The following is a 26,044-nucleotide window of genomic DNA, read 5'->3' as shown; positions in this document are numbered from 1 at the left end:
TCCTTTCATCCCACCCCCCTCCCTCCCTTCCTTTTTGTAAAGATCCAGTTGACGTTATTAAATGATTGTATGATTAATGATTAAATGAATTCAGTGTCCCATCTAGAAAGTAGAGGGGAACAACCTACCTTGGGGTTTCTGTAGAACTACATTGGGGAGTACTTTAGAAGACATTCTTGGATTTCAGAGTGGAGGGGATGGTTATCTCTGAAGAGAGAGCCTTTCTTTGTTAGCTGTTTCTCAGAGGCTAAAAGAGGTAAGTAATAGCTGCATTTTTTGTGGGTAAAACATCACTTAAATATATGTTGTTGCATAGTTCTCAAGCCTATATTGCAGTCACTTGGAAAACTTTCTGGAAAAACATAGCCAGGATAAGGTCCACTAGTATAGATGTTTTTTAAAAATCTACACAGGTTTGAGAACTGGTAGAGGATATTAATCGGTCCTGTTTGATACTATAAGCAGTTATCTGCTCCACATTTTATTCTTGCTGGTCGGTCTTTAAAAAGTTTCCTTCCCTTCTAGAGGAAAATAATATTATGGTATTTAATCCTTCTGTAGTTGTAGAGACTTAGGTTTTAATAAGACAGTAAAGAAAACCCACAGCTCTTTCAGAAATGATCTGAGTCCCAACCAGAGATTTGAAAAGTCAACTGTGTAAAGTGATGTGATTTTTTTTTTTATTGTGTTTAATCAGATTATAAAGACTTTGGAACACTTACCCATTCCTACTAAAAATATGTTGGAGGAAAGCAAAGTACTTCCAATTATTCAGCGCTGGTCTCAGACCAAAACTGCCATTCCTCAGTTGAGTGAAGGAGATGGGTATTCAAGTGAGAATACGTCACGTGCTCACACGCCACTCAACACACCTGATCCTTCCACCAAACTGAGCATAGAAGCTGACACAGACACCCCCAAGAAGCTCATGTTTCGCAGACTTAAAATTATAAGTGAAAATAGCATGGACAGTGCTATCTCTGATGCTACCAGTGAGCTGGAAGGCAAGGATGGCAAAGAGGACCTTGACCAGTTAGAAAACGTCCCTGTAGAAGAAGAGGAAGAGTTACAGTCACAACACCTACTCACACAGCAGCTACCTGAATCTAAAGTTGAGAGTGAAATCACTGTGGAAGCCAGTAAGCTACCCACATCTGAACCAGAGGCTGACACTGAAATAGAGCCCAAAGAGGGCAATGGCACAAAACTGGAAGAAACCATTGCTGAGGAAACCCCGTCCCAAGATGAAGAGGAGGGTGTATCTGATGTGGAGAGTGAGAGGAGCCAGGAACAGCCAGATAAAACAGTAGATATAAGTGATTTGGCCACCAAGCTCCTGGATAGTTGGAAAGACCTAAAGGTAAGAAAACATTTTTGTTTATTTTAACCTGAATTACTCAGGTCTAGAGTTCCACAAATCTTAAGTTGATTTACCTACTTTTCTAGCTATGCATATATTTGAAAAAATGGAATACCATCTCTCTTACTGACAGCTGATTATAAATGTCTCAAACACCTTTTAAGCCTTGGCAAGAGATATAGCAGCCAAACTAATATACAGATGTCCCCTTTTCTTCATTTAGAAAAGCATAGCACAGCAGTGAATTCAGTTATTCATGTGCTCTTTACATTAAAAACAAAACCAGAAATCCTTTGAGTAACAAACATATGGTTCTGCATTTGAAAGTTCTTTTTTTTATTAAAGATTTTATTTATTTATTTGACAAAGAGAGACAGCCAGCGAGAGAGGGAACACAAGCAGAGGGAGTGGGAGAGGAAGAAGCAGGCTCATGGCAGAGGAGCCTGATGTGGGGCTCGATCCCAGACCTCCGGGATCACGCCCTGAGCCAAAGGCAGACGCTTAACGACTGAACCACCCAGGCGCCCCTACATTTGAAAATTCTTTGTAAAGAAATGAATGTTTAAATTAATTGTAAATTAATGCATTGGATTAACTAGAAATTAAAATTAAATTAATTGGAAAACCAAGGTAATTTAGCAACTTCTCATCAAAAATGAACATAAATTTCTATTCCAGTAAAACAACTTTATATGGAGCTAGTTGATATTTAGTTCCTTTATTGTTTCTGAAATAGGCCTACCTTTAAATGCCTATTTCTTTGGACAAAAGATGTTATCTAGAGGAAAAATAGAGGGGTGTAGAACCCTTACGCTTAATACATACATAATCTCTTGTTAAAGAATGCAAGATGTGCAGGGTTTGCTTTGCAGAAAACCCAGGGTGGGTCTTGGATAAACACAGAAGTGAGTAATAGGATGAGCCTAGGAGAGAGGTGTTAGATTTTGATCGTAAGTGACCTAGATCTGGGATTCAGGTCTTGAGGATCCTATGGGAACAGGTTACTTGCTAGCTTCAATTTTTCTGTTCCTCTCTTCTGCCAGAAGTGGAGCAGCCAGATAAACCAGCAGTACAGGTTTATTTGCAACAAGATGGACATCTGAATCCTTTCTGTCCCCAGTTACGACTGCAAAGCTCTCACCCATTAGATCTGCGATTTGACCCATACGGAACTGGCCTTACACTGAGCAGAATGAGTAGCTGGTTGGTTGTGCACTGTGCTTACTTTTGGCATTTGTAGTTTGCTGTGTTGAGACCCTTTAAGTATTGTGTGGTTTCAGCTCTCATTGACCTATTTGAGCTCCTACTCATGCTACTCTTTCACCACTTACAGTTTATCGTTAATTCAACCTTATAACCTTATGAAATCCTTCCTTTATATAAACTTTAGTAAAAGGAAGGATTCATAGTAAATCTGGTTATGATACGATATGTGAACTGCAGGAACCAGAATTGCAGTTAAATTGAAAGAGATGCTGGGACAGTCACTTGGGTGGACCTTCATTTAAGGCCTGCTTTGTGAGGGCTCAGGAGTCTGGAAGAAGTCCCTCTTATGTTCGGAGACGGCTAGTAGAGCCTCTGGCATGACTGGCTTTGTAAGGAAGGTGGGAATGGAAACATGTACACAAGTGGACATAAAAAGGCCTTACAGACATGGTTTTATAGAGCAAGAGTGGGGGCCAGACCCAGGAGTTCACTTTTGCCTGCTAGGTCTCTGGTTGACATAATTTTTTAAAATGAGACATAATCATCATTTCTTGAAAACCTGTCTCTTAAAATCTAGAAAAAGTAAATACTTTCTCTATATGGTAGATTTTTATTGTCATGGTAGTCGTATGAATTACTCTCTGGGTTATCCTTAACTCAATTAGCTATAACTGGTCATTTAAACTCACACTGTAGACATTTTTGAGTCCTACAAAATTATTTCTTCCCCTGCTTATTGTCCTTCCTCCTCCTATCTGAAAGATCAAAGCAGTTGCATAGTACTATGTAGCTTGATGATCCTCTTGACTTGAGGTTTAAAATTTTATTCATACTTAAAATATATCCTTCCTAACCTTCATACTTTGGATTTATCCTGATTCTTAGCATCAAGGAAGCCATTAAATAAGATTTTCCTTCTTCAAACTTCTAGTTTGCTCTGGAATCATTACCCATCTAGAATTGCATTATTGAAAGAGGTTGTCACTTGACTGAACTGTGATGTTTTGTTACACATTGTTGCTGGGGCTCTTAATTCATCTATCGTTCTAATTAACATTTACCATGGTTCTAATTCCAAGACTCTGATTGTGGTTGTCCTTAAATATTTTAGCTAGCATCTAACCAGAACATTGAAATCAGAAACCCATAATATGAACATGTCTTAGATAAACACATGGACTTGATGTGATTACTGTATACCCATACTATCCCGGCATTGAAAGAGTTAACTACTTCTGTCTGATTTCCACCTATGTGTTCAAGTAGACGTTGGCAGAAAAGAAAATGTCTTACTCAACCAACCTTTGTTAAGCACCTGTTGCCACGCACTGTGTTAGTTGCTGATGTTAATTCCAAGATCATACTAAAAAGCATTGATTTAAGATTGTGGTTAGCCACTCCAAGCTTCCCTGACCTTCTGGGGCCACTGTAACATTGTTGGACATGTGTTCCACTTGGCCTTTCTACACACTGGATGGAGTGAAGAACTGAAAGAGGTTGCTTCAGATCCTTAATCTTGATTTTGCTGTGAAAGCAGACCGTAGGGATCATCAGTAAATGAGAGAGGGTGGGAGGGAAGGGAATGAAGCTTCATGAATTACTCTTTGTCCTCCCAGATCTGATGATGATCCCCCTTGTAACTTGAACCATTTCCATCTAGCTTCTCAGGGCAGCAAGGAGCTTGTTAACATCACCAGCTGACCATGTGTCTCCTTTTCTCAACTCCATTTTCAACTTCGTGCTGAAGAAAAACAAGAACCTAGCGTGCATTCTGTGAAGAAACAGGAAGATGGTTGGGAAGTTGGATGATGCATGAAAAATATAATAGGTGAAAAGAGGACAGAGGTGGTTAACTCACTGGCGCCGGCGTTATTTTGGTACGTCCATTGCCGACAATGGATGTCGTTCTGGGAAAATCCCGACTCCTGGCGAGAAAGGATTAAGTGAGCTACTTTTTCTATACCTCTATACACAGGACTGCTGCCTTGGCTTCACAGGGCTTATACATTTTGACTCCTAAAGTAGACCTCAACAAGAAACATCACCTAACACATTGCTACACATAAGCGTGGATTCATTTTCACATGCAAATTTACCAGGCTACATTTTCAGCAGGGACATGTGCATGTATTTCTGTTTGCAAAAAGAATTATTGTACATCGCCCCTCATGCTGAAAATCTACCCTAGACTTCACAGGGCAAAACAGCTGGTTGTAAGTGGTGATTAATTATAATTTGACTGGAAAAGTCTTCATTCATTTGGATCATGAGAAGAAGAGGTAAGGTTCCCATGAATTTGGCAGTTTTCGTTTCAGTTAAACATCCAGTAGATTATGATGGCTAGTGATTCCAGAGCCTCTCTTGTAAATACTGAGATTATAAGACGTGCATCTCTCCTCATAAAGAGATCTGGGTAGTTATAGTTACACCTGGATTAGATGATTTAAGGGCAACATTCTGTATATGTGATAAGTTGGACTATTTTTTAAAAATATTTATTTGACAGAGAGAGAGCACAAGCAGGGGGAGCAGTGGGCAGAGGGAGAAGGAGAAGCAGGCTGCCAGCAGAGAGTCTGACTCAGGGCTTGATCCCAGGACCCTGAGATCACGACCTGAGCTGAAGGCAGACACTCAACCGACCAAGCCACCCAGCTGCCCCAAGTTGGACTATTCTTAATGATACTTTTTTTTTTTTAAGATTTTGTTTATTTGAGAGAGCGAGAGGAGGTCATGAGCGGGGGAAGGGGGGTTGAGGGAGAAACAGACTCCCCGCTGAACAGGAAGCCTGATATGGGACTCGGTTCCCGGACCCTGGGATCATGACCTGAGCTAAAGGCAGATGCTTAACCGACTGAGCCACCCAGGCACCCTTAATGATATTCTTATTCTTATCTTTTTTGTGTTTATCTCAAGTCATTATCTTTAATTCAACAAGGTATTATTTGCCTGGAAAGTTAAGCATTTAACTCTTTATAGAAAGTTTAAATAAAATATAGAGTTACCCACCTGAAAAGTTTAGAGTCACTACTTGGAATTTCAGTGTGTAACAAATATTGTATGTGGAATCTGCTATGCAACATTTCAAAATGAAATTATGTGCCCTGGATTTCTGTAATAAATTTCAAAATCCTTCATTGAGATTATTCTGTATCCATAAGGATCACTATTATCCTTTTCTTTAAAATTGAGAATTGCCCCTAAAGAACATGTTTTTTGGATACTACTGCGTTGAAATTTTTATATAAGTATCAGACTTGGTAAAAGACAAACCCGGTCTAAAATTTATTAGTAGTCTCTTTTGTTATTACTTGATAAATCCTTTCGTCTAAATCAGGGGTTGGCCACATCTGCCCCACTGCCGGTTTTTGTAAAGTTTTTTTGGGAACAGAGCCATACTCATTCATTTACATATCGTCTATGGCTGCTTTTGCACTGTGGGGGTAGAGTTGAACAATTACTTCAGCGACTGGATGGTCAACAAAGCCTGAGATGTTTACTGTCTTGTCCTTTACAGAAGTTTGCCAATAAGTGATCTGAATTGTAAAGTTCAGAGCTTGACTGCTTGAAACATTCTGATTTTTTTTTAAAGATTTTAATTATGTATTTGACAGAGAGAGTGAGAGCACACAAGAAGGGGGAGTGGCAGGCAGAGGGAGAGGGAGAAGCAGGCTCCCCACTGAGCAGGTAGCCTGATGCGGGGCTTGATCCCAGGACCCTGGAATCATGACCTGAGCCAAAGGCAGATCTTAACTGACTGATCCACCAAGGCTCCCTGGAACATTCTGATTTTGAGTGAAGTCATTTATAGCTCATGAAGTTTAAAAAAAAAAAAAAATCTTGAGTCTGTTTAGGAAAAGTTACTTTAAATAATTTGGAGGTAAGACTGAGAAGTGGGAGAGGATATATGTAATTGAACTACTGGGCCAAGAGACCTTCAAGGAATGTTGTTTTTTCCTCAGGACCATAATCAGGTTAGTTGGAAACTTAAGGGACTTTCCGAGTATAGATAAGTTGGTATAATCTAGTCTTGTATGTAACCATAATAAAAATATATAAATTTTCCTTCTTAATATTGCTAACTTTAACTTCTGATGTAATTTCAGACTTACAGGAAAACTGTAAGAATACTATTGTGTATTTTGCATGTGATACACATTCTAGGGACAAATGCAGAAAAAAGTCTGCTAAAAATTCCTCTTATCCCTTCACCCAAATTCCCTAATGTTAACATTTTACCAAATTAGCCTAGTCATTTTCTCTTAATTTTTTTTAACTTTTAAGGAATAAATTACTGATGTGAAGCCCATTGCCTCTAGATATTTTAGTGTATATTTTGTAAAAACAAGGACTTTCTTCTGTATGATTGCAGTATATTTATCAAAACCAGCAAAATACGGTGACTTAATACTGTTATCTGACCAGCAGATCTCATTCAGATTTTGCCAGTTGTGTACATAATGTCCTCTATAGCAAAAAAAAAAAAAAATTCTGATCCAGAATCTGAGTTTAAGTGTTACATTGAGTTGTATCTCTTTAGTAGCCTTTAATCTGGAATAGTTCTTCCGTCTTTCTTTGCCTTTATAAACTTCAAATTTTTTTAAAATATTTTTGAATTTTTTAGTCTATTCCTCAGTTTGGGCTTGTCTGAAGTTTTCTTTTGGATTCAGGTCCTGCATTTTGTTAGGAATATTAAAATAAATAGCGTTCTTCACATGATGTTGATTTGTCCCATTGCTGGCATCATCAGCTTTGATCATTTGGTTGAGGTGGTGTCTGCCAGGTTTTTCCAGTGTAAAGTTACTGTTTTCTTCTTATAATTAAAAAGTGTCATAGAGGATCACCTTTGGAAGTATGTAAATACTCCGTTTTTTATCAAATTTATTCATTAGTTTCAACATCTGGTGAATTTGCGTGACACTTACAACTATGATGGTTGCCAAGTGGTGATTTTCTAACCCATCATCCCTTTTACTTCTGTGTTTTGGTTGACCCTCTTATAAGCAAGAGCTTTCCCTTCTCTCCCATGTAGTTCTGTATTCATTGATTAATATAAGTTTAGACTCATGGATTCTTGGTCTTTTGTTTGTGTGTGCGTGTGTGTGTGTGTTTTGCTCTTTTAATTTTTTATTAAACATTCTTCCAAAAGCATTATTTTACCCTGTATCTTACTGAGTTATAAGAATTTACATTAGCATTAGAAAAACTAGGAAGAAAGCTAAATATGGATAATTAAACTAAACTTATATGAAGAAGGAAAATTAAAACAAAGGATTGAGAGCTTTACCCATTTAATTAAATATGAGATTGTAATTTGAAAAGTGCATCTCAGAGCAAACTTTATTTGTTCAATTAATTTGGGAGAGGGGCTCGAACTCACAACCCTGAGGTCAAGACCTGAGCTGAGATCAGGAGTTGGATGCTTAACCAACTGAGCAACCCAGGGGCCCCTGTTCATTTATTTTTAACAACAAAAATACACACTGATTTTTCAAGAAGGAAACACGTTTAAAAAATATTTTTACTTCAAAAATAGGCCTGCGTTCAGCTATAGATTTTTTTCCCCCAAAACTTCCTTCAGATTTATTTTGATTTGGGAAGAAAATACCATTTGATGGAATGAAATGCAAAATTTAAAAGTTTTCTTTTAAACATCTTAATACAGAATTTTTAAAACAATTAATGGAAAGTAGATGAAGAACATTAAGTGCACCACACTAATTACTGGCCAGCTACTGGTGTTCTGTTTCTTCCCTGATTCTCCCAAGGAAGACTTAAATCGAATCTTCAGCAGAATGATGCTTAAATATACTTTATAAGCAAAATGAGAGCTTTTGTTTACATAGCTGTTAGATTTTGCTTTTCCTAATTTTTTTCTGAAACTCAATTTTAATCCAAACCATAATTACTGTATTAGCTTTGTAATGCACTGTTGTATGAAATTCAGCAAAGCAGTAGTATACCATTAGGCTCTGTTCACCCAGAGTTTAGGAAGAACAGAATTGGCCACAGCCATTTAAAAACAAATCTCAGGGTACCTGGCTGGCTCAGTCAGTGGAGCATGCAACTGTCAGTCTCAGGGTCGTGAGTTCAAGCCCCATGTTAGATGTGGAGCCTACTTAGAAAAGGAAATTAAAAACAAATCTCATACTGTTTGCCAGTGTGTAGTTTCTAAGTTCTGACAGTGAAATATATGGATATATGTCTGTATATCTCATCTTAATTTTCAAAGGTAGGCCAAGGGAGTTTTTCACAGCTTAGCTTTGCCTGGCTAAAGCTGAAGACTTTGTAACTTCATAGCCAGATCCATGTTGCCAGTGATTTTCAATTTGCCTTGAGCATTCATTCTACCGGTCATTAAAAAGCCAGCAAGTTCGGGTCAGCCATTGTGATTGTATATTCAGTCTTCTTACGTGAGTTAGGAAGCGCTGATCCTTTAGTGTTCTTCACATCCACCACCCTGGTAGCTTCTTTACCCCAGGGCCATCCTTCGCCTTAAAGGCAAATAAATTCTTCACAAACTCTTCCCCTTCCTCTTCAAGCTTCTTCTCAGTCTCCTCAAAGACAAGATTTGCCTTAAATCTAGCAACTGCAGATCTGGTTGGAGCAGCCTCAATTTGATGAGTTCTAAAAGAACTGGCAGCTTCAGGGAAACCCATCTTGTAGCGTGTGACAACCAGAGCTCCTCCAATACCTAAATTATGCTGCAGAGCCTCATGGATTCTTGTTTTATACAGTGAATTATGACCCATCAATTTCATTATTTATTTCCTTAAATTGTCCCTTGTTTAGCCAGTGTGAGACTCTTTAAATTCTCTTCTGTGTGATTTTGACATGTTGCCATTACTTTTTAAAATCTGGTACAATATGCTGTTCCAGGCTTATCTTGTATTTTCCCTTACCCAGCCCTGGAATTGGCCATTTGTCCAAGAAGCTCTGGTTCCTGTGATGGAAAATGATCTTTAAAAACCAAGATCTGGGCTTTAGATGAAGTCTTTGCTACTGGGGAATTGCTTATAGGAGCTGTCAGCAGACTGTAACTATATCCATATTTATATACATACTTGCATATAAATACATGTATTTATATATATACATATATGCATATACATATGTATATATTTACATGTATATATGTATATGTGTTTTCCTATATATGAGTAAATGTGTGAACATATAATGTACTTGGCCCATCATTTCCTTGTCTTTCGTTCTGTTACTCTGAGACAACACCCTCTTCTGAATCATTTGAATTTCCCTGTGACTCTCACTGATCGTTCTTTTTCTGCCTATCCCTTAAAAGGTGGTATTTCTTGGAGCACCTGAGATTTCTTTTGTCCTACATGTTAAATAGGTCACATCGTCTCCTCTTTGCCATTTTCAGTTCTGTCATTTCTTGCTAGGATGGTTGCAAGAACCTCCTGTTTGTCCTTCTTGCTCCCATTCCTTCCCCCTTCCTGTTATCCTTTATTACACTATGATGTTATCTTTTTAAAAACACAGATGTGATCAATAGGAACCTCTAGTAGCATCACAGAGTTCCGTTAATTAAAGGATAGAGCCTTTAGTATATTGCATGGGAGGTACTTCTACGTTTATCTAACTTTCTTGCCCAGCAGTGTTTCTTACACGTTCAGTGCATGAGTCACATCAGGCTGTTCATACGTACCCACCCTTCTGTGTCCTTGTACATGCTATTCTCTTTGCTTGGAATATCATCTTTTTTTCTTTCCTTTTTAAAATCGTCCTTTATCTGGAGTTATAAGTTGCGGTTTATCCTTTGTGATGCTTTGTCCTTTTCTGTATTTCTGTACTACTAAAATTAGTTGTTTAGGTGCTTATTTCCCCTCACTGCACCATGGCATCTTCCAGGGCAGGGACCATTTCTTGATTTTTATACTAAGGGTTACTTTTATTATGGCATCTTTAAATAGTGGTTATAATAATACCTCTTAATAATAGTGAATTACTACTATGTGCCCCTACAATCAGTAGCCAGAGTGATCTTTTGGAACTGCAGATCTGTTCGTATCACTATCCTATTGAAAACTTTTAAATGGTTCCTCGTTAACACTGTTCCAGTGAAATCCGTTTTTCTTACGAGGCTTTCATACAGTGGCATAGTCTAGTCCTTATTCGTTTATGCTGTATCACCTCAAAGCCATTCTCGCCCACCAGTGGGTCTGTGCTACTAATGTTCATACACACACAAACACACATTCACTCGGTTGTGAAAACACTCTTTTGTTTAGATGTCTCTTCTCGTTGAAGTTTCATCCTTTCCCCAGGAAAGCCATTCTCATTCCTCTAAGAGTGTTCTGCCCTTTCTATATGCTCTCATAACATCCTTTCCAGCCATAGCACATAACATTTCATATTTGTACAGAGTGTGAGGTCAGAGAACACTTCTGTCTTGGTCATTCAAGTCTCCCCAGGGTACTATGAGAGCCTTGTATGTCCTTCGGCACTTCAGAGATCTTTGAATGAAGATGTGAAGAAGGTCCATCTTTTTCCGTGGTATCACACTGCTTATTGAATCTGTGGTGCATGTATTTTATTTGATAAATGATCAGAAAACATTTGAATGAGTGTCATATAATCTTTACAACCCTGTGAAGTAAGTTGTGGTGTTTTTATCCCCTGTAAAGGAAAACAAACAGGCCCATGAGGTTGTGACTTAGCTTTTAAGTGACAGAGCTGAAAATTGACTCAGGTCTTCTGATTTAAATCCCATATTCTTTCCATTCCTTTTTCTGTTTCAGTAAATAGTGATTTCTGTATTCTTGCTAGGCATTTCACATAATTATATGTCTTTGATGAATACTTCAGATGTTCTCTTAATCTGCTTCTGATTTAGAAACTGTAATAAGTCCAAATTCATTCTGAAATCGTAGAAACTACCATTTTAGTGTTTTGTCCAAGTATCTTTTTTTCCTTAATGCTGTGGAGATTTTCAACCTGTGATCTATGATTGAACTTCAGGGAATTTTCAGAAGCCCTGAAATCATATGCAAAACTGGGGTTTTGTGGAGCGAGAGTTCATGAATAAGAGCAGCTTTTCAAACAGGGATGTGTATATGTGTGAGTTGGTAAAGGAATGAACTATGGTCCAAAAAGTATTTTCTAGATGATTGGGTGGGACACCAGGGGGGTTGGGGGGTTCCTACTCTTAACTGCAGTGCTGGGTTGACAACCTACTCTTCTTTTAAATTTTTTTGACGTTTTTAATTTAAACCCCAGTAGTGTTAAAATACAGTGTTATATTAGTTTCATATGTACCATATGGTGATTCAACACTTCCATACTCAGGGCTCATCATGATAAATGTACTCTTTAATCCCCATGACCTGTTTCACCCATCCTCCTACCTACTTCCCTTCTGGTATCCATCAGTTTGTCCTCTATGGTTAAGAGTCTGTTTCTTGGTTTGTCTCTCTCTTTCCCTTTTTTAAATTTCTCCTTTGCTGATTTGTTTTGTTTCTTAAATTCCACATATGAGTGAAATCATACGGTATTTATCTTTCTCTGACTCGCTTATTTCACTTAGCATTATACTCTCTCGCTCCATCTATGTTGTTGCAAATGGCAAGATTTTTTTTTATGGCTGAATAATATTCTATTGTGTATATATACCACATCTTCTTTATCCATCCATCTATTGATGGACACTTGGGCTGCTTCCATAATTTGGCCATTATAAATAATGCTACAGTAAACATATTGGTGCATTTATCCCTTCAAACTAGTGTTTTTGTATTCTTTGAGTAATACGCAATAGTGCAATTGCTGGATTGTAGGCTAGTTCCATTTTTAACTTTCCGAGGAACCTCCGTACTTTCTCCACAGTGGCTGTAACAGTTTGCATTCCTACCAGTGGTGCTGGAGGGTTCTTATTTTCCCATATCCTCATAAACAGTCATTTCTTTTTTTTTTTTAAGATTAAATTATTTATTAGAGAGCATGAGTGGGAGGCAGAGGGAGAGGGAGAAGCAGATCCCTGGGGAGCAGAGAGCTCCAAGTAGGGCTTGATCCCAGGACCGTGAGATCATGACCTGAGAAGAAGGCAGACACCTAACCCACTGAACCACCCAGGCGCCCCACCAACTCATTTCTTGTCTTTTTGATATTAGCCATTTTTTTAAAAAGATTTGTATTTATTTATTTGGCAGACAGCCAGTCAGCGAGAGAGGGAACACAAGCAGGGGGAGTGGGAGAGGGAGAAGCAGGCTTCCCGCCGAGCAGGGAGCCCGATGGGGGCTCGATCCCAGAATGCCAGGATCACGCCCTGAGCCGAAGGCAGACGCTTAACGACTGAGCCACCCAGGCACCCCTGATATTAGCCATTCTGACAGGTGTGAGGTGATATCTCATTGTGGTTTTGATTTGCATTTCCCTGATGATGAGTGATATCTTTGGAGAAATGTCTGTTCATGTCTTCTGCCCGTTTTTAAACTTTTTTCTTTTTAAAGATTTTATTTATTTATTTGACAGAGAGGTAGAGCACAAGCAGACAGAGGGGCAGGCAGAGGGAGGGGGAGAAGCAGGCTCCCCGCTGAGCAGAGAGCCTGCCATGGGGCTTGATCCCAGGACTCTGGGATCATGAACTGAGCCAAAGACAGTCACTTAACCAGCTGAGCCACTCAGGTGCCCCTGCCCATTTTTAAACTTGATTATTTGTTTTTGTGGTGTTGCGTTGTGTAAGTTCTTAATATATTTTGGATACTAATCCTTTAATGGATATATCATTTGCAGATATCTTCTTCCATTGTGTAGGATGCCTTTTAGTTTTGTTGATTGTTTTCTTCACTGTGCAGAGCTTTTTATTTTGATGAAGTCCCAATAGTTTATTTTGGCTTTGGTTTCCCTTGCCTCAGGAGACATATTTAGAAAAATGTTGCTACGGATGGTGTCAGAGAAATTACTGCCTGTGTTCTCTTCTAGGCTTTTAATGGTTTAGGTCTCACATTTAGGTCCTTAATCCATTTTGAATTTATGTTTGTATATAGTGTAAGCCAGTGGTCCAGTTTGAATATTCTGCATTTAGCTGTCCAGTTCTCTCAATACCATTTGTTGAAGAGGCTGTCTTTTTCCCATTGTGTATTCTTTCCTCCTTTGTCAAAGATTAAACGACCATATAAACGTGGGTTTATTTCTGGGATTTCTGTTCTGTTTCATTGATCTGTGTGCCTGTTTTTTTGCCAGTACCATACTGTTTTGATTACTACAGCCTTGTAATGTAACTTGAAATCTGGAATTGTGATACCTCCAGCTTTTTTTTTTTTTTTCCCAAGATTGTTTTGGCTATTCAGGGTCTTCTCTGGTTCCATACAAATTTTAAGATTGTTTGTTCTAGTTCTGTGAAAAATGTTGGTAGCATTTTGATAAGGATTGCATCAAATCAATAGATTTCTTTTGGTAGTATGGATATTTGTTCTTCCGGTCCATGAGCATGAAATATCTACTTGTTTGTGTTGTCTTCAGTATCTTTCATTGATGTTTTATAGTTTTCAGAGTACAGGTCTTTTACCTCCTTGGTTATTAATTTTATTCCTGGGTATTTATTATCTTTGGTGCAATTATAAATGGGATTGCCTTCTTAATTTCTCTTTCTGTTGCTTCATTATTGGCATATAAAAATGCCATGGTTTCTGTATGTTGATTTTGTATCCTGCAACCTTACTAAAATAATTATCATTCTAGTAGTTTTTTGGTGGAGTCTTCAAGGTTTTCTATATATAGTACCATGTCATCTATAGATAGTGAAAGTTTTATATCTTCCTTACCAATTTGGATGCATTTTGTTCTTTACTCTTGTCTGGTTGTCGTGGCTAGGACTTCCAGTACTATGTTAAATAATGACCACCTACTCTTAACTGCAGCATTGGATTGACCGGTGCAACATACAACTTCAGTATAATCACTTGGAGGGCTGTGATGATTTTTAAGTTTTAATTAGAAAAATTATATAAGAGGTAGTTAAATTTGAAAGGTGTTAAGGAGAAATCTTAGATTTGGAATTACTTTGCATAGAAAACAAAACTCTGAAGTTGAGAAACATTTAATCATCATGACCTTAATTATTCTTCAGTGATATTTATCGGCATGAAACACTTATTTTTCTACATACATATTTACTATCGGGCTAGAGAGGCCTTGAAAGCAGGGACTTGTGTCCACTGTTCACCTTGTGCTTTAGTACTTAGCTTAAACCCAGCGCATTTAGGTGTGTGTTGAATAAACGTGAGCATTGTTAAGATAGATTCTTTGAATTAGAGCTAAGCTGGGTAAGGCTGGAGAAGAAGGAGGCGCCGGGGGGACAAGTTTAAAGTGAACTGCAGTGACCTGGGAGGGCTTTCAAGGTATGGCGCTTGCTGAAGAGCATTTAGAAGTTGTTTTGAGAGTCTCCAGTTCCTTAGGCCTCTCTGCCTGAGACCTCACAACCCTCAGGCGGTGCTCTTTACCATGAATACAGCCATAATGCCCAAAAAGTCTTTTGGTACTTTGTTGAGGGCTTCTTCTGAGGCATATTTATTATCTTTTTCTCTTCTTTTCATTTTCATTTTTAAATAGGCCATTCCTGTACATGATACAGGGTTCAGAAGGCATACAATGAAATGTTTTGCTCCTACCCCTGCCCCCTGTCTTGTTCCCTGAAGGCAGCCAGCACAACCAACTTCTTGTGTATCCTTCCAGAGATCATTTGTGCATACTGTGTGCATGTATTTGGTCTTTTTTAATAAAGCTGGCAGCACTGTTTAGCTCCTTGTTTTTTGTTTAATACATTATGAAGCTTGTTTTATACCAAGTTTTAAAGAATTCAGTTTTCGTAGCTCTGCATGGTTTTATTTTAAAGATATGCCCAAATCAGTCTCCTGTTAACCATATTAACCAGTCCCCTATTTTGGCCATTGTGATTGATTCCTTTCTTTAGCTTAGCATGGAACTTTTATGTAAGTCATTTCAAACACATCCATATATACTTGTTTGGAATATACATGTTGGATAAATTACTAAAAGTAGTATATATGAGTCCTGGTCTGTGTTATCTGTAATTTTAATAGGTCTTGCCAAATTGATCTTTATAGTTATAACAATTTAATTCTCATCAGCAATATATATGCATGGGGTGCCTATTTCACTACACCCTGGCCAACACAAGTATTATCTAACTTTATCTTGGTTGGACTGATAGGCAAAAATAGAATATTATTGTAGTTTTAATTTGCATTTCTCTTATGCATGAAGTATTGAGTGTCTTTACATTTGTATTTCCTATTTTAAGAACTGTGACCATATGTTTTGCCCATTTGTCTGAGTGGCTGAAAACTGAAATTCAATCTTATTACCTTCCATTTCATGGGAGCCCAGTTGTCTGAAGTTAGAAGAGTATCTTCAGGGGTTTAAAAGAATAAATGAAATTATTCTCTGCTTTTTCTTCACTCTCCCTTCCTCTGCCCCTCTTATGTGTGTGATTTTATGAAATCTCCAGACATTTATGCTCTCCTCTAAATTTTCTTTGTAGTCAGATCTCAAGACCTCTGTGACCTATAGTCAGATCTCAAGACCTATGTGACCTAACGGAGATCCCTCTACTCCCACCATTTGTAATACAGTTTGTGAGGTAAAACCACTGACCTTACGCTGTGCAAGGACATGATGATAGGAGTTAATAATTCTTCCTTCTGTTAAAGGAAGTTAAATCTTGGTTATAGAACCATTACCACTGAAGGTGTTTCACAGAATTTGTGCTGATTTTCCTGGGAAAAGGAGCCTAGGGTACACAGCAGTATTTGTCCAGTAATTTTTTTTCTTTGAATGGGCCTTGGGGTGGTGTAGGGCCATAGACTTTGAGGCTATATGTTGTATGTTCATCTTTTGATTTTGTTCTTAATTGAGAAAATGGATTTTTAATCTTTATTTATTTTCAATTTATTCATTTATTTGAGAGAGCTTGCACAACGCAGGGGGAGGGTCAGAGGGAGAGAGAATTCCAAGCAGACTGCTCACTGAGCATGGAGCCTGATGCAGGGCTCTATCCCACAGCTCCAAGATCTTGACCTGAGCCAAAACCAAGAGTCAGATGCTCAACTGACTGAGCCACCCAGCCCCGATTTTTAATCTTTAAACTAGTATACAGAATTGTGAATCAGGTTCCATGACATGGTCATATCCTACCCAAAGCTGTTGTATGTTTTTCTAAGTTCTTATCTCTTTTTCTAAATTTTTACCATTCAGGAAATCCAGATAAATATTTGGTATGTTTGCTTTTGACACTGCAACTTCACAAAGACCTAAAAATCCTGGGATGTGGTGGGGTTTTTTGAAATCACTTTCAAACATTCAGTTACCTTGGAAAAGCTTCTCTCTCACATGTAATTAAATAAGTCCACATTCATATGTACATACACACAGATACACAAATAAATGGTGTTCTTAGTATCTTAATCTTCAGTTTCAAGATTGCTTAGAGAAACAGGCATTATGACAAAAAACATTAATTGATGAGCTGAACACTAAAAAATTGTCATCTAAACATCCCATCTCTGTTAACATTAGCATCTGTCTTTCTAAAGGGTTTTATCGTTCTTAGCTAAAGTCTCACTGTTTTTAAAATTAGGCAATGCAATACAAATACAATGTAGACCTGTTACAAAATAAAAATGCATTGATTTCATAAAGTCAGAATGATATTAAAGAAGTTGGAAAGAAAATATACAAGGATATGAGTATACTAGAAGCATTTCCAGAAAGAGTAGTGAAAAGATTGTGAGAGACTTGGGGAATAGTGTTGCATCATGTTATCAGTCCATTATTTGCAAAAAGTACACCAAAAAACATCAGTGGTGGTCTTAACTTCTTAGGGAAGAATTCGTAACATTTTTTTCTAACTAACTGATTTGAGGATTACAAAGAAATTTTAGTGAGTTGGTGAATTTGCACAGTCTGTGAACAAGGATAAATGGAATCCTATAATAACGGCCTTTTGTATTTGGTTTTTACTTACCATAATGTTTTCAGGATTCATCCATATTGTAGCATTTACCGTACTTAATTCCATTTTATAGCTGAGTAATATTCTCTTGTATGGATTTTTTTGTTATCCATTTATCAGCTGATGGACATTTGTGTTGTTTCTACTTTCTGACTCTAAGGAATACAGTTACTATGAATATTTATGTACAAATTTGTGTGTGAATACTGGTTTTCGTTTCTCTTGGGTATATATCTAGGAGTGGAGTTTTTGAGTCGTGGTAACTCCATATTTAACTTTTGAGGAACTGCCAGACGCTTTTCCATGATAGCTGTACCATTTTGCATTCCTACGGGTAGTGTATAAGGTTTTCAATTTCTCTGCGTTCTCACTATTTCACTTAGAATAATATCCTCCAGGTTCATCCACGTTGTCATAAATGGCGAGATTTCTTTTTCTCATGACTGAATAATATTGCATCGTGTAATTGTACACTGCATATTCTCCATTCATCTGTTGACGGACACCCGGTTGTTTCCATATCTTGGCTAGTGTGAGTGATGCTGCCATGAATATGGGAATGCAGCTCTCTTGGAGATCCTGTTTTCATTCTCTGTATGCGTGCTCAGCAGTGGGATGGCTGGCAAGTATTTACTAAAAAATAGAAAACATACTGCATAAATTAATACTAATAAAGACCCTCAACCTTTAAATTGTATTTTCTTTCAAGTCAGCCTATTTTTCTTTATGTACTTTCTCTCTTAGCAATTTCCTAAGTACCATAATCAATATAAGTTATCGTCTTTTAAAATTTTCCGAAAATGTGGATCTCTTTCCTTAGCCGGTTTCCTAAATTTCAGATCTGTATTTTCAGCTTTCTGTTGACTCTTCCACTTGCCTTTCAGACACAAGTTCATAATCTCTTACAAACTGGTTCATCATTCTCTGATGTACATTTTTATTAATAGCATCATTTTCTTAGTAACCCATATTCAAAACATCCATCTCTCTGTCTCTCTTTTTTTTTTTTTTTAATTAAAAAATTGCTTAGGGTGCCTGGGTGGCTCATTCAGTTGGGCATCAGACTCTTGATTTCGGCTTGGGTCATGGTCTCGGGGTAGGGTGGTGGGATCGAGCCCCTGTGTTGGGCTTCTAGCCTAGTGCAGAGTCTACTTGTCCCTCTCCCTCTCCCTCTGCCCTTCCTCTTCCCCCCTCCCCCTGCTCAGGTGTGTAAGCCTGTCTGTGCACACACTCTCTCAAATCTTTTAAAAAAATTGCTATTGCTAATTGTAGCAGTCACTCTAAAAATGCAGTTTCTAGATAACTAAGATTTTCTGTTAGGGATAGTATTGTTGGAAGATAGTTTTTTTTTCCAAATTATGACAGATTTGAATGACATCTTTAGATCTTTTGCAGGTGTTATTTTAAGTAGCCACCACTTCCTAGTTATTTGCGGAAAAAGTAGAGCTTGGGTAACTGATCTATATTATTGAATACCCAGTTGTTGAATTTATATGCAAATATGTATATGTCTGTGTCATGTTCTAAATGCTAAGTAATTGATTTACATTAACTTGCCAGTGTTTTTCCATTGCTCTCTCAGGAATAGTTTTTTTTTTTTTTTTAAGTATCTAGTATGGCACTATTTATACTGTAGATGATTTATGAAATGCATGACACAGAATTGAGGAGCTTGAATTTTAGATCCTCCAGTCTTGGTTTTCAACATTCTCTTCTGGTAGATAAAATCTTGAGACCCTATAGATCTGAAAAATGCCTTTATTTTATTCTTGCTTGTTTGGCAGATCATATAATTATCATTTGGGAATAAATTTTTCTTTAAAATGTTCAAGACATCGTATCATTTTTCTAGCTTATTTTTCTAGACAGTGTTGCTGTCTATTGAAGTCTGATGCCTTTTTGATTCCTTTGTAGGTGCTCTGACTCCATCTGGTGACTCATGTCTTTAAGTTCTAAAAAATTTTCTTTTTCATTTTTTCTTTTTTATACTTCGTTTTCTCTCTCCTTGCTTTCTAGCATACCTGCTATTAGATGTAAGTCATCTAGCACTTACCCCTGATTTTATTTTTTGATCTTCCATTTTCTTTCTTGACTTTTTGTTCTGCTTTCTGGGTGACATTCAGCTCTTTTTTCTATCATAATTCTTATTTATTCTTATTTTTGCTCTCTCTCTCTCTTTTTAAAGATTTCATTTATTCACCTGACAGAGGGAGAGAGACAGAGAGGGAACACAAGCAGGGGGAGCGGGAGAGGGAGAAGCAGGCTCCTCGCCAAGCAGGGAGCCCAATGTGAGGCCCTATCCCAGGACCCTAGGGGACCATGACCTGAGCTGAAGGCAGACACGCAATGACTGAGCCACCCAGGCACCCCTTTGCTATCTTTTTTTTAAAGAGCATCTAATTTCATGGATACAGTTTTTTTTGTTTGTTTGTTTGTGAATCCTCAAATGAAAGAACATGAAAGAGAATGCATGGAATAGAAGAAACTTAAGTGTACACATACATTCAGTACTCATTTCTTAGAAAGAAAAGATAATACAGATGGGTTTATACCTTTTTTGTTCTTTCACTGTCATTTTATAGGACTTCAGGATGGAGTTGGAATAAACACGTGTTCAGTCTACCATGTTTTTATCTTCACCCTCTTTCTTCTGTGTTCCACTTCTAGTCATCCTTCAATATAATTCAAATGTTTATTTCCTTCAGGATGATTTTTCCAGTCTTTTCTCCTAAGGCCAGTTTTAGTATAAGATATTGTATGTTTACTTTCTCTTTTCCTTGAGTGCTCAGGAGGTGGTAGTAGTGGTTAAAAGTGTATGCTTTGGACCGAGACAAATCTAGGCTTAGATCCTGGGTTCGATATATAACTCACTGCAGCACCATATGACCCTAGCATAGTTATTTGACCTCTCTGAGCCTGTTTGCTATGTACTGTAGATACAGCAAAGGTACTTCTCATAGCAGAGTAAGAGTATATGAGAGTGCAGTTAAAGGACATGGCACACAGTAAGAATCGTCAGCCACAGTCGTTAGCCTGTGAACTTCATGGTGGCTGCTACTACGTATCTCCAGTGTCCTTTAAAAATAGGAGACCCTTGATATGTGCTTTTAACACCTAGTTTCTACCTAAATACTTGTTCTATAGATGAGCATACCATATTTCCACAAATAGCCATTAGAGAACTCATGCTGTCTTTGTGTCTACAAATTAAAAACAACTCCACACATATTTACGTACTTTCATAAAGGGCTGTTGGATGCATTGCTTGTGCATGAGCTTATCGGTGATTCATTGTTTATCAAACAATTTCTGAAGATTGATTTTGAACCTTTGAAGAGGAATGATTAATTGACCAAGGGTGGGGTGTTCTAAGCATTGATAAGTGCTCAAAATGTTGCAGAGGCACACTTATTAATCTGACCCTGGAAATACAACCCCACAAATACATTTGTGGTTATATGTGAGGCCTGTAAACAGCATTCTTACCAGGGATAAAAGAGAATGAAGGAATAGATTTAGTGATTTTTAAAAAAATGAGCTGTGTGATATTTTGAAGTTATTTAGCACTGTGTGGTAATGTCTGCAAATTATGAAAATTTCTCTTATTGGTCTGTTCAACAAGTAGTTGAGTGTTGCCTATGTGACAGGCATCTTCTTGGTGCTAGAGATATAGCAAAGAGTAAGACAGTCTTGGCCCTTAAGAATTGTAGCTTTGAGGGACACCTGGGTGGCTAAGTCAGTTGAGCATCTGCCTTCAGCTCGGGTCATGATCCCAGAGTGCTGGGATCGAGTCCCACATAGGGTTCCTTGCTCGGCAGGGAGCCTGCTTCTCCCCCTGCCTCTGCCTGCCACTCCCCTTGCTCTTGGTTGTGCGTGTGCTCTCTCTCTCTGACAAATAAATAAATAAAATCTTATTTAAAAATTACTTAAGGGGAAGGGGGTGGGGGATCGGGATAGGCTGGTGATGGGTATTAAGGAGGGCACGTATTGCATGGTGCACTGGGTGTTATATGCAAGTAATAAATCATGGAACTTTACATCAAAAACTTGGGATGTGCTGTATGGTGACTAACATAATAAAAAAATTTATTAAAAAAAAGATATTATGCTGGAACAACTAGAAAAAAAATCACTTAAAAAAATAAGAATTATAGCTTTGAGTGCATGTGAGTGTGTGTTAGTTAGGAGCAGCACCTAGACACCAAAGAAGTAAAACAGGGTGATGGGTAAAGAGTGTTAGGTGGAGTGGGAAACCAGATTCTTTTAGGCCCCTCTGAGGGCAGGGATAGTCCCCAAACCCAGACCTCCTGACTGACAAATGAGTGTGGTTTCTCAACATGCCAGTCTCTTGAGTAGAATTTTTAACAGAGGAAAGTGATTTCACATGGAGGGTTAATGTGAATGAAGCCAACTCAGATAAACATTTTTCTGGAATGGCCTGCAGGTGTGTGACATTATTCCAGTGTTCCATATCATGTAAGCTAACCTTATTGCTATTTATCCACAAGATAGAATGATTTTAAGAAATATTATAGTAATCTTCACATGACTACTTCCGTCAGGTTGCATTATTGTGAGACCTTGGAAAAATTCAGGGCCTCCAAGTAGATAATTTGAGTTTCCAGTTAAATTTTATACACAGCTTTAACTATATGAAGAGGAGGATCGAGTTAGTATCTCCTAAGTACTTGGGTGCATGTCGATGGAGATTGTTCCCCATAGTATTAGGCACAGAGTAAAAGTCAGTAGCTCTTGGTCACAAGTCAGTAATAATTATCCATTTTGTGAACATCGGGATACATTTTCTACTTAGCATTTGCTCTAAGCTTTTTTGTTTGTTTTTTGGGGGGGTGGGGGAGGAGTAGAGGGAGAGAGAGAATCTCAGGCAGACTCCATGATCCCACAACCCTGAGATCGTGACCTGAGCCGAAATCAAAAGTTAGATACTTTTGACTGAGCCACCCAGTAGCCCCCAGTTGCTCTAAACTTTTGGTGGAGTTAAGAATATATTTTTGAGAAACATTTCCTCTGGTATGGTCATTGCCACCATAGAATGGGTCCTAACTTGAGATCTGTGTGATAAATTAGTATAAATGCTTGTAATGAACACTTGCAATGCCCGACCTTAGGCAAAAGAAACTGAACAGGTAAAAATTGTGTAATCCTTAGTTAACACAGACATGCATTATCTGTATGTTCTAAGCACCCTTTATGAATGAACATGTTACCTTTTGGGAGTGCCTAGATTTACAGAGTACCAAATGCAGCAGTCATTTTCAAGCCTTTAAAAATTTATAGAATACTTGTTTTTTCTTACCGTGTGGGTAGGTGCTGATAAGTGGCATTCTTACTTTTCCCCCAAGTTTGGTAACCCCCTGGGGGGTGGACAGAGGAGTCAGAGCTAAGAGTGTCAGCTTTGTCTTTACTGTATCTATCCCTGATCCACTATTACCCACAGCTAGACACTGACAGCTAGACAACTCCAGACATTCCTCTGAGGAGCCACCCTGAGGTGGCTTTGAGCTGAGGACAGGCATACACAGTTTGTTCTCTCAGATTCTCCCTTGTGAGGAGGAATGAGTGAAGGCTGCTAAGAGAAGCTAGTAGTTCAGCGGTTCTCAAACTTCTACATGTAGGCATCAGAATCGTGTGGAGAGCTTAAAAAAAAAAAAAAAATACAGATGCCTGGGACTCATGCCCAGAATTTTAGATTTTATTTGTCTGGCACAGTATTTCTATGAAAGTTTCCTGGAGTGGTCTAATTGTGCAGCCAGAGTGGAGAATCACAGCTCTAGTGGAAGTCCTACATAGGAAAGAGGGCTTGGGGGAATAGAGGATGCCACTTGCATTTATGCTTAAGTTCCTAAAGTGGTATTCCTTCCCAGATAATGCTGACTGTTACCATATCCTGTATCATCTAGTACAGAAGATAAAATTGCTGTGGAGTCATGCTGTCTGATAGCATTGTAACCTTGGTCAGGTTGCTAGGTTTTTTAAGTAGGTTTTCTCATTTGTAAAATGGAGATGATAGTACTTACCTCATAGAGGTGTTTTGAAGCTCAAAAAAAGTAATGCATTTGAAATGCTTAATATGATAACCTGGCACACAGGATAAGTACACATCTAATCATGACAATCATCATCTTTACTAGGTAATTTATCAACATGCGTGGAGTATTGAAGGTTTTTTTCTAAAAAATCTACATTCATATAGATTGCCCAGGATCTGTGTGGTCCATATTTATTATCTTTAATTGTAACTGAATATTAAATTTTGACCCTGCCTCAGTTGTATGGCATGTGGATTATTTCTTACTTTCCACAAATATGCTAGAACCAATAATCATGTGGAAAGAGGAGTTCTTTGATTTTCTTGGAGTGTAATTGCTAAAAAAAAAAAATGGAGTTACCAAATCATATAGATATGGTCAATATTAAGAGATTACTCTAAAGGGAGAGTATCATGTGATATACCATTGAGAATGTGTGGATTTGCCATTCGCCCACTTAAACCAAGGTGACTGGATAAGGAAATGTTGAGCTACTTGATGACTAGAACAGCAAGGGATTGTCAGGGGACATAACATGTTCTAAGCCTTAGATTCCTACATCAAGAAAAGGTATTCAGGGCTTAAAAACATAGCTTACATTTGTCAAGAACAATTTTGGTACACTATTAGATGCTGTTTCAAGAGCACCAATGATCTAATGCTTATCTTTTTTAAAATAACAGTATGAAAGGAAATATTACATTTGGCCATTAGTCACGTTGGTTTTGCATTTATAGAAAAATCTGAACAACAGGCATTGTCTTTACACATACGGTTTTATACAGTTTTTCTGAGGTGTTTTTATGTAGCTAAGTAATTACTAACCCTTCTTCCCTTAAATAGGGATGGCAAGTGGGCGGTTAGAATTGTTCTTATGAATACTCTCAGTAAAGAAACTATAGATGACTTCATTATATATGCAGAAAGCATATGAAAATGAAGATTATCAGAAAGTATGTTCCTGCCAGAAATATAAAGTCCCAGTTACTTAGTCTGCTACTTGGCTAATGAGATCATGCAAACCTCTTGGTAGATGTTTAAAAAACAAAATGAAACATACATATACATAATAAATGTGTGTGTGTGTATGTGTATATGTGTAGCTTATATGCTACAAATTTTTACTTGTTTTTAAGGGACCAGCATCTATTTTTACTTAAAGCTAGATGTAAGTCAAATTTTGGAGAATAATTAAATACTAGCCTGTTCCTGTTTCTTTGTCGCCATGTGAATTCGGTCAGCTTCAACACAATCACCACTTCCACTCCATACTAATAACCCTTCTCTTGGTTTATTTTTGCAGGAGGTATATCGAATTCCAAAGAAAAGTCAAACTGAAAAGGAGAACACAAGTAGGTATTCAGAGGTACTCTGTGTATATGGCTTTACAAATACTCTTTTGGAAATATGCAGAGGTAAATGAAAGAACTTTAGCTATTTTGTTTTTGAAACTGGACAGTGTATAATTAGGTAAATGAAATATTTGGTATAGACGTTTGGAAACTTGCCTTTTTATTCTTTCTTAATGAATTTTTGCCACAGGGGATGTCCCTTTTCACTGCCTGTGTTGTTGCTTTCCTTGAAGTCGTGGCTTTTAGTAGCTTTTCTTCCATTTATTTGTTCTCTAGAGCAGGCATTGTTAAACCTGTATTTCTAAATGTTTGTGTAAGTCTTTACCTATAGATGTTTATATGCAAAATCCTTTATTTACATTAATTTTTCTGGGGAAAATTCAGAACTTTCATCAGATTCTCAGGAAGTCAGTGATCCCTTACAAGGTTAAGAATCATTATTACCGGGGTGCCTGACAGGCTAGGTCGGTAGAACAGATGACTCTTGATTTCAGGGTTGTAGGTTCGAGCCCCACATTGGGTGTAGAGATTACTTAAAAATCTTGGGGGGAAAAAGGAAAAAGAATCATTATTACAGAAAAGATAACAGGTAGGCTATGGTAGTCTGGTTTCTAGGTTTTACCGCTTGGTTATTTTCCAATATGCTTCTTTAAAGATGAAAGCAGTAGATCAAATATCGTGGCTATTGTCGATCTCTTGAGCCCTCCAGTATTGACCCAACATAAATAGAGGGAAGGAGCCAGTGTGATCATATTTTTGGGTTTTTATCCTTTTTGTTTCTTTTTTGTTTTGTTTTGTTTTTGGTCTTTTTCTCTATTTTTGGCATGAAGAGCTTTTTATAATCTTAAATCTTATTGGTTAAATAATCTTATAGGTTAAAGCTGTGTGAGGTGTACCTTGCATCGTTGTTGGGGTTTTATTTTTGTTTTGGATATTTTTAACTCTATTGGTTTAGTTTCTTCAAAGCCAAACATCCTATTTACGGCTACAGAGAATTTCTCCCATAAGAAAAAGGCAGGGTTGAGGAGTGCTGGTTGGCAAAACCAGTGGCACTGTAAACTTGGCCATCAGAGCCTAGCTTCCTTGG

General features: G+C 37.8%; 1 protein-coding gene and 1 pseudogene across 5 annotated transcripts in view; one reads left to right on the top strand and one right to left on the bottom strand.

Annotated features, from left to right (window-relative positions):
• Positions 1-26,044, top strand: part of SETD2 (SET domain containing 2, histone lysine methyltransferase) — a 121,854-nt gene that overhangs the window by 57,918 nt on the left and 37,892 nt on the right. For 4 of the 5 annotated variants that reach the window (XM_026500698.4, XM_057311689.1, XM_057311690.1 and 1 more), the window contains exons 12-13: positions 698-1,360; positions 24,909-24,957. In XM_026500698.4, the coding sequence (XP_026356483.2) occupies positions 698-1,360; positions 24,909-24,957 (712 nt within the window). Of the gene's footprint in view, positions 1-697; positions 1,361-4,226; positions 4,444-24,908; positions 24,958-26,044 lie in introns of all 5 variants that reach the window. The other variant, XR_008959084.1, reaches the window with a different exon arrangement.
• LOC113256811 (sterol carrier protein 2-like) lies at positions 8,814-9,270 on the bottom strand (annotated as a pseudogene).

This window comes from Ursus arctos, unplaced genomic scaffold (assembly GCF_023065955.2).
Source record: "Ursus arctos isolate Adak ecotype North America unplaced genomic scaffold, UrsArc2.0 scaffold_14, whole genome shotgun sequence".
Classification (NCBI taxonomy): domain Eukaryota; kingdom Metazoa; phylum Chordata; class Mammalia; order Carnivora; family Ursidae; genus Ursus; species Ursus arctos.
This window is presented reverse-complemented; position numbering and strand designations above follow the sequence as displayed.